General features: G+C 41.9%; 1 protein-coding gene across 5 annotated transcripts in view; it reads right to left on the bottom strand.

Moving 5' to 3' along the window:
• Nucleotides 1-1,650: 1,650 nt before the first annotated feature.
• Nucleotides 1,651-15,236, bottom strand: part of adarb1b (adenosine deaminase RNA specific B1b) — a 128,520-nt gene continuing 114,934 nt past the window's right edge. For all 5 annotated transcript variants that reach the window (XM_082508119.1, XM_082508117.1, XM_082508118.1 and 2 more), the window contains 4 exons: nucleotides 14,748-14,916; nucleotides 9,846-10,027; nucleotides 5,638-5,816; nucleotides 1,651-4,952 (listed from right to left, as the gene is read on the bottom strand). In XM_082508119.1, the coding sequence (XP_082364245.1) occupies nucleotides 4,776-4,952; nucleotides 5,638-5,816; nucleotides 9,846-10,027; nucleotides 14,748-14,916 (707 nt within the window). In that variant the 3' untranslated portion in view covers nucleotides 1,651-4,775. The remainder of the gene's footprint in view (nucleotides 4,953-5,637; nucleotides 5,817-9,845; nucleotides 10,028-14,747; nucleotides 14,917-15,236) is intronic.

The following is a 15,236-nucleotide window of genomic DNA, read 5'->3' as shown; positions in this document are numbered from 1 at the left end:
TGTGTTTTTGCAGAATACAGCCTGATTGCTCGGTTTCAGAGGCTGAGTATAGGCTTGTGATGAATGCTCTGGACCCTCTTTTCATGACCATCCTGTAGAACATTCCTCACTGATGGATTGTGGTTTTCACTACCATGAAAATGATTTTCCACTCATGACAAGATTTGTGCTCCTCGGTCCCTGTGGTGCGTTCTTCTTGAGTAAAACTCCTTTTTCGAAGTGTACGAACTGTTAATTTGATAAACTACTTCTGATATCCCTCAAAAATAGTTTTTGAACATAACTAATCTTCTTTGCATGTGTGGTCAACTCTAGTCCTGAATCCACACTCACAACTGTGAGTCTACACAAAACCTCAGCACCAGTTTAAAAGCATTTGTGCAGCAACAAGTGCCCAAATTCTTTTACCAATAAGAGCTTCACAGTTTTCAATATAGCTGGCCATGACATAAAGCCTCACGACTGATATATACAGTATAGATAGCTATATAGATGGATACTCGCTGGCCACTTCATTAGATACACCTGTTAAACTCCTCATTGATGCAAATATCTAACTAGTCGTTCACAAGAAAGTGAGGCGATGCATGTAGGAGTGTAGACATGGTTAAGACGATCTGCTGAGATTACACCGAGCATCAATGGGAAAGAAGTGCGATTTTAAATGTGTTATTGTGTTTGCTGGCTGGTCTGAGTGTTTGGGAAACTGTGGATCTACCGGGACGTTCTGCACAACCATCTCTGGGGACTACAGAGAATGGTCTGAAGGCCAGCGGCAAAACACCCACTCGTTGCAACCAAGCTATGAACAAGACCACACCTGTCAGCTAAGAACACTAAACTGATGCTACAGTTCACTCAGATTCACCAAAATTACACCATAGAAGATCGGAAGAAGTTTTCTGTTCGGATGGTAGGGTCAGAATTTGGTATAAGCAAGACAGCCTGCCTTGTATCAGTAGTTCAGACTGCTGCTGATGTTGTAATGGTATAGAAATTATTTAGGAAACACTTTGGGCCCTTGTATCAACTGATGCCCAACCAGCTGAGTATTGTTGCAGACCATGCCACTATCTTCATAACCACAGTGTATCATCTTCTGATGTCTGCTTCCAGCAGGAGATCGCACCATGTCACAAAATACAGATTATCTCAAACTGGCCATCTGTGAAATTAGCATCATGGATGTGCATTTCAACACGGACCAAAATCGCTGAGGAATGTTTCCATTGATTGTTGAATCAATGGGATCAAGAATTAAGGCAGAAACAAAATCGACTGATTGAAAAGTGGGATAATGTGTATGACCTGGATGTTCACATCGACCCTGCTAGCCTTTGAAGGGCTGTCACTGTATAATGATGCAATGACTCAAAGCTCAGTTTTAACTAAGTGCAGTTTTGAAGTCAGAGCTTTTATGATGTAGTATTTTCACTTAGTAACAGTTTAGTCATAGCAAGCACAAGTTAAATCCTCCACGCATTCTTCATCCAACACACATGAACTACAGTTTAGACTGTGGAGTTTGTCTCTGTGTCCCAATCTGCTGCAAACCTGAAGTGATGCTCTCGCATGATTTCAGACTCACTCTCTCTCTTTCATACACACACAGAAATGCGATAAAAAAAGAATCCCAACCATGTGCAAAAGTAAACTAAGAACTCTTTTATTCTTTTTTGTTCACTTTATATATCTATCTTTAGCTGTTAACTCTTTTTTTTTTCTACACGAGTCCTTTAAAAGTTTGTCATCATGCTAGGTGCAGCTTCAGTGTTGGTAGTACATGCAAAGTTGTAGTTTTTGTCAGGGGAGGGTTTCACACATTGGACAACTGCAGAAGGAGAAGAACGGAGAGCAGTGGCTCTGGAAATCAGTTAACAAACACTGACCGATCTGGAGTCACCAAACAAAAGAAACATAATAATAATAATTATAACAAATAAATAAAAAAGAACCCCACCAATGGGTGCAGCTGCAGAAGGGGTGGGGTGGAGGGGTGCACTGACCATCATTGAGGATTCACAAAGGGTTAAGCAGAAGCAGTTCAGTTCTTGCAGATAGTTTGATCCATCTAATCCATAAATGGGGACTTTGTCTTTTTTTAAATATATATACATATATATATATATATATGTATAGAGAGAGAGATCATGACATCATCTGTTGACATCTTTAGTGCAGTTAAAAATGAAAACAAAATCCAACAAGCAGGCAGTCTTTAGGGGGAAATATCTATATTAAAAAATCTCAGACTTTGCAGTTTAGAATAAACGAAGAATACCAACAGAAAACCGAAGGAGCAGAAGGGGAGGAAAACTCGACACTCTGTTGGTTTTGGCCTGATGTTACAGGAGATATTATCAGTATTGCTCGAGACTTTGGTCTGGATCTGTTTGTCGGGGGGGCACTGGATACTTTTTAAGTTTTTTTTTTTAACTTTAACTCTACTCTGGGAGTCCCCGCTTCCTGCTTTTTAAATACTGACTAAAAACAAACAAACAAAAATACCCCCAAAAACAACCAAGTATAAGTGAAAGGTACATACATGACATCACACGTGCCAGCTGGTGGATGCCACTTTGAGCTTAGGCACTTTACAGTGCATATTTTTTTTTTTAAAACATGGGTGGCTACAATGGGGATGAAGCATGTTGACCCCGGCAGTGTTAGTGCCATGCTTTATGGTGCCCAGTGAGTGACACAGAATCACAAATACTTACTTAGCAACAGTAACATCTTCACAATCTCGGCAACAGAGGAGGGATCAAAACCTTTTGTTTTTTGTTTTTTTTTGTTCTTGAGGATGAATCGATTGTACAGGTCAGAAGACGTGTTGCCTTTGTTGCTCCTTATTTACACAGAACTAGTATTTTGCAGCAATAATGATCGCAGCTCACAATATACACATGATCACTGATTGACAGCTACAGATGCACTAAGAAGCCTGACATTTGTATTTCTCCCACTTTGAATCGAGCACATCGTTTTTGTACAAAGTAAAAGTAGTACATTGTTGTGCGGGTATGCAAAAGACCGGACAGTAAAGGGTCGATGCCACAATGTTAGATATTTGAAAAAGAAAAGGAAAACACTGGGGCAGAAACACACATGGACATCATCATCTTTGGTGAAAATCTGACAGGAATATGCTTAAAGACAACCTGAGCACACACATTAATTGCACGCACACCCGCACATAGAAATTTCCCGCAGCTGGAAATAGGAAGTCACCGCGGGAAAACATCCTCATTTACAAATTGAAAACATGAGGACATTTATGCACTCGGGGTGTACAGGAATCGAGTTAATTCACAACATGGAATATGCAGCTAACATGTTTCTTAACTGGGCGTAGAGAGGACGAGGATGAACATGACATCACACTGTGATACATTTTAGCATACGACTTCTGAGTCTTCTCATGCAGGGGTTGCATTTTACTCTGCTGTTCATCTAGCTGATTCCGCACACAATAATGTGGAGGGATTGCATCTAGTGATATACTGTATGTGCTGCTACAGTACATATATACCATGTCATCTGTCAGCCATCATTGTTCCCTGCAACAAAATGACATAATTACAAGATCTGAGAGGTCCGTTATACTATCGCTATGTTCACTGTGGCATTAGCCCCAGTCCTCAAATGCCTAAGGGTGAAAAAAATAATTGTTCCCATCCCCCCCTTCCCTCAAAAATTAAACAATCAATCACAAGAAATCTAGAAAATAGAGACAAAGATTCAAAGCTGCCTGTGGAGGAAGATGCTGGCATTCATTCAACATCATTCGCCGACGGACGCACGGGGCTCCCCATCCTACGTTTTCCGCTCTGCAGGCCTCTAAGTTCAGTTTCCATGCAAAGCCATGGCTTGGATCAAGAAAAAAATACAACGTGCAGCACCTCCCAAAGCTTCTCCCAAGACCCAGGCGAGGGGTGGGGGGGGGGGGGGGGGGGGGGCAGTCAACGTGACCCTCACCCCTCCCTCGCATCTGTTCAAGTATGAAATGAGAGTGACATAAAATAACTTAAAAATCATACGCACAGATGAATGAACACGACATAAAAATAAAGGAAAGAGCGCTACGACGCTGTCACACCTGCCTTATAAACTCTTTCCAGTCAGTGACTCAAACAGGGCGACAACATTTTGTAACATTTGTATCTTTAATCCAGAGGATAAGAACACGTAGTCTCAGCTAAGGAACGGACCAAATAACACACATTAAACGTTACAACGCTTATGTTTTTCTCAGCACTAGATTTACATCTTGAAGATTTATGCATAATTAAATTAAAATTTGTCAGTGTCATTAATTTTAGCAAAGATATATATTGTTTTAGGTCCATATACATTGGTTTTAGTCAACAAAGATCCCGTTTCTAGGCTACATTCCGACCTAAATTAGCTACTTATTGATCAACAAGACAGAACGGTATAATTTCAGCTTCCACATCTACGCCATAAGAACAAGATTTCTCTGGGAAACAAATGGGTGTGTGTTAAACGAAAAAACAAAACATGGATTCCAGTTTTACACAGTAAAATCAAAGTAAAAAGTTAAATCAAAGACACGAGGCTGATGTCCTCTGAGGAATGAGAATGATGAGTTACGGATGGTTTGTGAAACGGCGCACGTTCATTTCCACAAATACAAAGTGCACGTGCGTGCTGACACATGGGACGGAAGTAAGTGTCTGCTTGTTAATACGGGGGCTCTCTCAGGCCTGGGTCAGGGAAAGAGGAGGGGGTGGTTAAGGAATCCCTCGACTCCCTCAGGAGCTGAGGGTGAACTGGTCTTGCTCGATGGGCTTTTTGACCCAAGCCCCCAAGCCGGCCTTGTGGAAGGCCTTGATGAGCGCCTGCTTGGCAGAGTGGTACTCTGTGGCCGCCTGCTTTGCTTCGTGGTAGGAGCTCGGCTTCGACACCTTGATCCGCAAGATGGACGACAGCTGAGGACGCAGAGAAAGGAAAGTAAGCAACAGAATAACAGAAACAAACCAAAAACAACCACGCATTAATCTAAAATCTCAGCTCCTACCACACAAAGAAAAAGAAACTTGTTTGCACTCCTTGGAAGTCAGGCTCTGACTACTAACGTGTCTAAACGTTAAATTATATTACTGGGAAAGTGGACGAAGTCAGTGGGTGTATGATAGCAGGGAGATGTTCTCACACACACGCCTCAGCACAGTGCAACGCACTCCACATCACAGTCATGCCAGAAAGCGATGCTAATGTTAGAAAAAACTGCTCCTTGAGCCGATCCTTTGGACTTGCTGTAGCCACAGACCCAGCTTTCATTCTCAACATTTAAGTTGAGTCTGTTTGACACCAAAGTTGACCTTTGCTCTCTGTGCAAGGTCAATAGTGACATCGCTCACGTGCAAACAATCAGAACAGAGCTTCCAAGGAATGACCTCGTAGCTTAGCTGCGATTCCTGAGATGCCACACTGAAGTACGTGTGGTTCAGACGTGTACAGCTCGTGATGCTGACTGCAGCTGACCTCAGTCTGTTTATGACTCACTGTCACAATCACTTATGTAAGAAACTATAGTTATGTCGCGTGACTCAGCACGTCTGCGCCAGTATTACAGCGAGGTGCATGTGGATGTGCGCTCTGGCCTCGCCGTACCTTGGAGTGAAGGCGCACCCAGCGGCTGTAGAGTGCGTGTTTGCAGAGCCGTGAGGCGCGGCCCATGTCGTCCTTGCCCGTGGTTGCGTTGATCACCTCCAGGGCCTGGTCACCCACCGTCCAGTTCACACTGAAGTTTGGAGCCTTGCCTGGCTGCCTGGCTTCAGCATTACTTATACCTGCCATTAAAAACACCCAGAGTCAAAGACCGAGCGAGGCTGCAGGTTAAAACAGAGACATTTTTATTTATAGGACCTCCGCAGAATGTAAAAATCTTTTGTTAACATTACGTCAATGCCAGAAATGGAATAATTGCACGGCACCGCTCCAGCGAATTCCCACAGCATCCAGACTTTCTATTACCTCATGTGTGGATGTATTAAACAATGAAGGAAGTACCCAAACATGGCAGTCCATCCTTCCAAAGGACAGCTGTTCCCACAGCTGCAATATCTCTAAACAGGACCGTTTTTCTTCTTCTCATTTCATTTTGTCTAACTCAGTAGAGACAAACAGTAGAATCCACCTGGGGGGACTGTGAGGACAGAGCTCGCTCTCGTCTAACACACTTCAGGGCTTTGGCCTCCACTGTATCTCAAGCATAAATGGGAGATATATGGATGCCATAAATCCCTGTGTCTTCCTCTGTGTGTGTGTGTGTGTGTGCATTAAGCTCCTTGGTTCCATTTGGCAGCACTTGTGGCAGAAGATGATTTAAAGGGGATGAAATCCTCAGCGCTCTAACGCCACAGCACTTTCACCGCTAAAAACTCTCTAAAGCGGAAAAGGTTAATAACCTTCCACCATTATCTCCTTTACTTGCCATTTAGAGGGAAGGAGCAGGGTGAGCTAAACGTACATCCCGGCTGTGTGATATGAAGCCCCATGTCATCCCCCAGGATGTAAAGGAAATCTCCACAGTGCCACTCATTCCACTTGTTTGATATGGACTGCCCTATATTCATGGCAGCACAATGAGCAGTGTAAGCAGTGCTGTAGCAGTGTGGTATTTTCTTGACCTTGAACTTTGCTTTGCGTGTTTGTATCAGCGCACAGCTGGGCAAGAGAGGCACGGCCAGCTGGATGTTTTGGTGGAAAACAGAGCAGCAGTCCAACAAAGCTGAAAATGTCAAAATTTTAATTAAACACTGGCTCGTGTTTGATGGAGCTCAAGTAGGAAAGGCAGAAAATGACTCTCAGTTTCTTTAGAAATGAATGAATGGATTTGTATTCAGTTTGAAAAATTCAGACTCAGAATATAACACCGTTAGGTGGAGGCGGCTGCTGCAGAATAATCACCCACACCTCTAAAGAGCATCACTACCTCCTTTCCCACATGAGAGCTAGTTTTATTGGTCTGCATGTGTATTTTTAATTTATTTATTGTTTTGTGGTGTTGCTCCTTCACTTCTGCTTCTCTGTACAATCTAACTCATCAGGACAATCCAATTTCCACAGCAAAGTGTCTTCATCCATTTTATGAGGGACTGATTTCGTTTGGTTATCATCCACGAGCTGTTTCAGAGCACTGACGAATGATGCTGACAGCATATTTTTAAATATCTGCGACCTGTGACGTGTATTCAGAATCCTTCTGTCTGTTTTGGACTTTGTGATGATGCTACATGTACATGAAGAGGAACAGCAGATGTGCTTTTGAGACACTTTCAAGTTAAATGTTCGGGAAACAAAATATATGGTCTTCTGCAAAGCTCGCCCAATGGGGTTTGATGATTATTACATTGTTACATCTGATGGCAAAACCAGTGAAAGGGTACATGCCTCAAGTATCTGGATGGATGGATAGATGACAAGATCTGCACAGATCTGTAATGGTGAAGAGAGATCTGAGCGTGAAAGTGAGGCTGACAATTTACCGGTCGATCTACGTTCCAACCCTCACCTGTGGTCACGAGCTCTGGGTACTGGCAGAAAAAAATGAGGTCGCAGATAGCAGCAGTGGAAATGGAACTGAAATGGAAATTTCCTTCATTTGGTAGCTGGGCTTTCTCTTAGTGACAGGACTCTGGAGAGATTATATCTCTCGGTTGACTTGGGAACGACTTGGTGTGCCCCACCCCTCAGATGAGGTGGACGTGATGACTGTCTGGGCCTCTCTGCTTAGACTGCTGCCTCCGGACCGGAATTGTCCAAAATAACCGGATTTAAGGATTTCCGGATAGAAGGATGGACAAGTTTCTCTTTAATATATACGTTGCTAATCTCATTAGTAATCATAAAGTGATGCTTGGTTTTTACTTTAGAAATAAATCTTACTTTACTAACTTGTGTTTTTTTCCTGTAATTGATTATGATGATATATTGTATATGCATGCTTCCTCCTTCATCCCTACATTTTATTACAAATGCAAAGTCTCTGACTCACCACGACGTTCTTTATGGTTTGTGGTTTTGCCGTCTGGTATATTTTAGCATATTTTTCTCTATGAAGCCACTCTAGAACTTCCAGTCTACAGCAGGACCTTTCTCCCAGCTACACTCTTCTTAATGGTTGCTTCTGGATGTACCTATAGCTCTGACAGATCTGGGGAAAGCAACATTTTCTTCTAATGTGTCTTATAATAATTTACAGTATTTTGATTTGATTTTGATCTTAGCGGGACATCATGATAAAATAAAGGTGACAATAAAATGTGACGAAAGGACCCTGAGTGCCACTGTACAAACTTTGCCTATTATTGTTTATTATTCATTGCTCATTAAACCCATTTGGCAACTGTCAAAATCTGTGACAGCTGTAACTCTATAACCATAACTGGACTTTAGGCTTTTTTTTCTGAAACACAAAAAAAATTGCAAGAAAAGGAGCGATGAATGGATTAAACTTTTGAAATCTAGTTAAAGATTTATTTTTTCAAACCAATAAATCTCTCTGTATAAATAAACATCGTCTGTAAGCTGGTGCTGGACACTGGGCTCATAGCAGCTCCACATTTGCCAAATTATATGAGTTATGTAACGATGTTAGTGGCGACTGTGGTTCGCTGTCTGAAATAAAAACTTGTTTGTGTGTCTTTTGTCTACTTCAGTCTGAAATTAAAGACCCAGTGTTTCAAAAACAGCCCACTGCTGTCACTGGAAACTGCATTTATGTGGAAAGAAGGAGCTTCTACGACAGCTGCTACGGCCAAAGGCTTTGTGCAGATGAGTTATTGAAATCGTGTTTTAGAATCAGTTTTAGTAACAAGGAAATAATTTCTCTCTTAGCAGATAAACAGAGCGCGATAATGAGTTCAAGGACGTTGAAAAGATGGTGCAGAAAGCTGAATCAGAAGGAAAAAACACAAACTTGTAAGAGTTGGCCAAACTTCTGCAAAATGAAACAGCTGGGAATGAACAAATGCAGGGATACTGACAGGTACGCCCTCATGCAATAAAGAGGATGCATGTTATATCAGAAAAACACAAAAACTCGCCTACACAAGGCATTTTGTAGAGAGTAGCAGCAGCAGGAACTCTCCGCATTTCCACCTTTTTTCTCAAAATTAACAATACATATTTTTTTTTCTTAATGCAGCCCTAATACTCATTTATAAGCTTCAAAGCAACTGTAAATAAGCAGGGCTGGAGCCAAACATTTACATAATAATTTATGACTTCTTGCAAATGTCTTTATATACAATATTTTAAATGAAAAACAATATTAAGTGGAAAAAGTGGAGCAGAAATGCAAATGGAAAGCAGACTCATCTTTCCTCAAACACAGCATTGTCTTACAAAAACAACCAAAGTACAAAGACTGCATGCTCTGCATCTAAAAATAGAAAGTTGAAAAGAGAGAGAGAGAAGAAAACACTGCAGGAGTCCTGGTCTATACAGCCTTTTTAAAAGGTCAAGACAATGCTGAAAATTTACACAAAATGATAAAGCTATTCAAATTCCACAGGAACTAGGTAAATGTCAGCTCAGATCCAACAAAAGGAGAAAAGCAATAACTGTCTTCCTGTTCCTGCGGGACTGACTGACCAGCAGGGTGAATTAATGTGTTTACTGCTTAGGATTAAAATCTTCCTCTTTGATATTTAGACAGCTGCAGGTCGATTGGTAAAGATTAACACAGTGATCCTCTCAACCCGTGAAATCGTGATGACTGATCTATAACAGCAGAGATCTGCAGAAGGAAACTTGATGATGCACTTTTCTTACTTTCCCACCTCATCTACATCAAAGAAGGCGAGGGCTCTTACCGCTGAGAAGAGGCCTGTTGAGGGTGAACTGCTGGGGCAGGTCTTCGATATCTGCGATGCGCTGGTACATGGCCCTGGAGAGGTGGTCAGCATGGTAAAGGCTGCCCAGGATTATGCTGGAGAAGTAGATTGGCTCTGTGAAGTAGCTCATCAAGGAGCCCTGGATGCCCACCACGTTCCACCTGCAGAGAGAAAAGCACACGAGCTTCACAACAACTTCAACGTATCATTGAGGCAGTTTTAGGATTTCAGTGTACAGGCAGCACATCGCTGTAATGTTCACAGGCTGGCTGGAATACACACAAAAACAGAGTTAATACTGCATATTAGTACATGAACACTGAGTCCTATCTGACGTCCTACAGCCATCTACAGTGTGAGGTATCCAATTCCATTTTTCCCAAACTTCTGTTTATTTCCAGGCTGTGCCATTAGCCATCTTTCCCCAGTCACTCTCCTATTTACATGCTCTGTGAAGCAGTGCCTGCCCTCCTCGCAGAAAGACAAATACATAAGGAGCCAGAGAGAGAGAGAGAGAGAAGTTTCTCTAACTCTCTCTCTGGGTAGATGGAGAAAGAGTCAGTAAGGGTGTGAAGGCAAAGAAAAAGCGAGAGCGAGAAAAATGAAGAAAAATAACAGATGTTGGAAATGTTAGAGAAAGGTGGTGCTGAAGGCTGCTGGCATCTTATACAGTGCATTTTATCTGTCAACAAATCCCATCGAAAGCTCAAAACCCAGTGATGACCTGCTTTCCAGACCGTGCACATGGCATTCAGCTCCAAACCCACCGAATTCAAAGACATACATCTGCAACATTTGAAATGTTTAATCAAAGAAAAAGGCTCTTTTCACTGACAGGTTACTCCTGCTTTCACTCACTGCTTGGGTACGTTTGATGAGGTCTAATGCTCCAAAACTATTTGGTTACGTTGAAGCAGCAAAGCAACTGGTTTATCTTTTTGGCCTCAAAATATTCCTGTTAAGGTTTAATCACTAAAACTATTTAGATGAATGAAAAGCTCATTTTTAAGACAGAGAAATTATGGCAGAAAATCCATGTTTCAGTCACACCAGAGGAAAATCAGGGAGGCAACCTCGTTACTAGGAATATTTGGTGATTGCTCGGTCCCTGTATTTAATTAGTTTATGAACAGTGACCGATAGCAAATAGTTGCATGCAATACCCTCAACCTCTGGACTCGACTGCACAGTGCAACCTATCTCCAAACAGACAGATTGGTGATGGTTTTTATAAAACTGCAAACCATAATCTATAATCCAGTTTTTAAACAGAGACAGATTACTAATGCACTGAACCGTCTGCAGCGACAGGCACGACTTGTGCGCAACATGTCAGATCTATGAGATTCTGAACGAAAGCTTTTAAGGTGAATTTCTGTGTATGTACACGACAGCAGCTTTGCAAGAAACGGCAACAGAGTTGAAATTTACACATATTTATCACAGTTAATCTCTGTAACTGCCACTTTGACCCAATTCAGTCTCAAACTTACATCACACTGAAATGTCTTTTCGCCATTTTATTGCTGTCCTGATGCATCAAAGTCACTCTGCAGATGGCTGAGAGTGGTTGCAGACCTAGTCTCAGCCTTCGAAGCAAACATTTCAAAGGCAATGAGACTGAACGTTCATTGCACACAGTCACAATAATTTCGTCGACATAATTTTGTTTGTGTTGTGCTCTCCAGCAGCATCAAAACACCTTTAATGTATCTTCTAGAGTCCAGTCGAGTTCACTAACAGGATGTTTGTGAGATGAGGCGTCGGAGTAATTACGTCCAATAATATGATAATAAGGGTGGGACCAATACACTGTCTATATTTATACTCAAAACAAAGCATCTATACTGTGATAGTGTTGCAGGAACACCATCATCAGTTACATCAGTTCCAATGATGACTCGTGATACTGAAGGTTTTTGACAACACAGCTACAAGGCACAAAAAACCCTAATGAACAAAAGTGTTGGTTACAAAAGTGATGCTGCTACTTAATTGGACAACTTCATCACTGGCGATGGTGTTCCTGTTGCATTCGCTGACGTTGAGAGAAAAACCGTGAGTATCACTACCCTTTGTCTTTAGGAGAACATTACAAAATGAGGGTTGGCTAGCTCTTCTCATTCTCCCTTTTACTTCAGGCAGACTGTTTGAGAGTCTGTGAAATTACCAATGTGAACCCAAAACAATCAAAAATAATATGCACACATGCAAAAGACCGCAGGCTACACAGAGGGTCCATTGTTTCCGTATGCAATATTCTGTGTGCGCGTTTGTGAGAAGGCGTGTGTGGAACGGCGGGAGGGCAAAATAAAATATCTAAATTCACTGTAGCTGCGAGCAGGAAAGCACACGTTCACACATTCAGCCCAGTCAAACAGCTTTATAATATTCTGTGCCATACACAAACTGCTGCAACACACACACACACTCACGCTGTTTCATCACAGCAACACGGTGACACATATACACCTGTATCCCCTCCGAAGGGGACACATACACACTGGGTAAAAAGCTACAACAATCAAGCGCGCTCACACAGAGTTATGTCGTGAGAGGCATTCAATTTCATTCCTGTCAAACATCACTGTATTGCTTTATCGCTTTTTTTCCCTCCCCCCAATACCGTGCTTTGTGCGTCTACACACAGATTGTACACACTCAAATGAGAACAGGGTCAGAATAGGTCAGAAAGCACACGTGATGAGCTGTTACAGCAATAACAAAAGAAAAGAGGAAAACCGAGAGAACAATTTGCCTTTATGCTAATGAACTCATTCAAAGGACAGACACGAGGCAGAGAATGGCTCGTTCATAACGACGCCGTGTAATCAGAGGAAAATGAGAGGAGCGAAAACAATGTGTAACGAGGGAGCACTGGGGGCACGGGGCAAAGCCTGCCCGTCAGTAGCTGCATTGAACGGCAGCCCTGTTGCTAACTATCACTCACACAGGGACAGAGGCAGGTGGGTGGAGGATTTCTGACACGGCTAATAGCCGTGTCATGAGGAGGTCGCGCCGCAAGTCGTGCATAATAGTTTCTCACAGTGGAAGAAAGATACTCATACCTTAATTGCTTACATGCATTTTTTTTCTGCTTCTTGATTTCAGCACTGATCTGTAACTCGTGTCAACTTTAAAAATTTAGTCAGACTTAAAAACGTCCAACTTCCACCTTATTTTGCCCTCTACTGACTTGGATCCCTCCACGATGGACCACCACATAAAATCTAAATCACACAGTGAAAGGGCAGCTCACGTAGTGCAAACAGCATTTGCCAGTCAGTAGACATGTCCCTCCTCAAATACACACTCGGCATTCAATCACTCGATCCATTCGGGCAAAATATTATGATCCAGGGCACAGAAAGCGAGAGGAAGAGGAGGAGGGCTCACGAGAGGAGTTATGGAGAAGCTTCACCGTTCATCACGAGAGAGGCAGAGTGTTGCCTTGAACATGGACACAGACTAAAGATGCTATGATGTGTCTGCAAAGATGGCCCCGGGGGCAGTATATCAATTTAGCTGTCCCTGACACCCCGGGAAGGCTTGAAATGGCACGGTGGATGGACAAAGCAAAGATAAAGCGCTGTACAGTCGACTGAAGCAGTGGAAAATAAAACACCTGAAAAGAGTCTCATGTAACACATCTGGTCAGGGCTGAAACATGACGTGTTGCTTTATGTAGCCTTCGCTAAACTAAAGGTTTCTAATAACACACAGAAAGCAATTCAATCATCATATCGGTCTAAGAATGGGAGAAAACCCGCTTCACACCCTGGAGGACGGGGCTGAGGCCCCCCCACACTCCCTAGCAGATCATTACATGGAGAAACCTTTGGAATGCAAGCATGCTGATCCACACAGGTATGCACACATGGGTATTCACAGACGCGGACTAAAGTTTTCTTGGCTGCTGCCTCAAAGCACACTGTGCGCTGTCTATCTTGCGTGCTGCACAATATCGTTTATTACTTAGTAAATACTGATATCTATGACTAGCTAGTTTATTGTGATGGTGCTTTGTTTTCTCTATTATTATGTTGCTCTTTGTTGTTTGCTGTCTCCTCTGTTTGTTTGTTTGTTTGTTTGTTTGTTTTTTCTCCATACAGGTGACCCAGGAGTTTTTTTTTTTTTTTTTTTTTTTTTTTTGTCTCTCTTCCCCCCCTTCTCACCGTCTCTTCTCCCCTTTGGTTTTCTTTCTTTCTCTCCCCCTCTCTCTCTCATTCATTCCCCCTGTCCTATTTATTAAAAAAAAAAAAAAAAAAAAAAATGACAAAGGATGAACTGAAGCTCTGCCATCACGTAATGTCGCATACTGCTGTTTCTGATGTCATTTAAAAAAAAAAAAAAAAAAAAAAAAAAAAGAATGGGAGAAAACCCAACGGGTAACGCAAAGCCTGCAGGAGCATGACTCTATTGATATTGACATTTCTGTCAATATGTCCACGATGTATGGAATTGTTTCTATTAATATAATTCATCATCTTTAGTGACCTGGAATCACATATAGACTTGTAGGTATGTACAGACGTGCAGAAGCATCTGTTTTTTACATTTCTGATGGTGTTGACTTAAACCTTCAGCTTCCAGCCTCCTTCATGCCAGAAACCAGTGTAGTACTAGTCGCAGTTCCAGTTCTGAGAAAACTGATTTCACCTTTGCTCTAAAAGTTACACAAATAGAAGTTAACATATTTAATTGTGACAAAGAAAGAAAGAAAAAAAATCTTCTTTAAAGTGTACTTTGATATTTTGGTTTATTTATATTGTTTTATCTGTTTTATTCGTGAAAGGCTCCTCGGTTTGTACTTTGTACTTAGAAACAGAGTTTCTGAATATTTCTAAGGACAACAACTGAACTCAATTTATCCCAAAATACCTCGCAATCTTGTCACTGCAGGACATGGTGAGTAATCGCTCCCCTTGAAGAACACCGTCCCAGGTCTGGATGGTGTTGCTGGACCTTACAGGGATGGTGCCCTCCCCGGACTCGATTTTGGTCCTCAGCTGACCCCGCGCTTTCCGGTTAGGATGTCTGTCTCCTTGGTCTGGGTGGCACATAAGCAGAAGCACATAAAGGAAGAGAGGAGTATGAGTTTGATTTACTCTTTTATATAGTTTTATGTGACACTTGTTTGATGTTTGGAACATGAAGTCTGTTGGTGATAGAGTGATACAGTTTGTTTGATCAGGAAACATTAAAGAAAGTGAATGTGTGGGTGAATCTGTTTCTTGGTGTCATTCTACTTTTCTTCAGTTAAAAAGCAGGAAAAATGAGGAAACGCTGTTGAGTGGGAACCTGTTGCAGTAGCTCTCTTTTGCTTTGAATTTCTTTTATTTTCATGATTTAATGCAAACTTTTCCTTTA

Source organism: Aulonocara stuartgranti, assembly GCF_965226115.1.
Source record: "Aulonocara stuartgranti genome assembly, chromosome: 16".
In the NCBI taxonomy this organism is placed as follows: Eukaryota; Metazoa; Chordata; class Actinopteri; order Cichliformes; family Cichlidae; genus Aulonocara; species Aulonocara stuartgranti.
The sequence above is the reverse complement of the archived record's forward strand: the minus strand, read 5'-3'. Positions and strand labels throughout refer to the sequence as shown.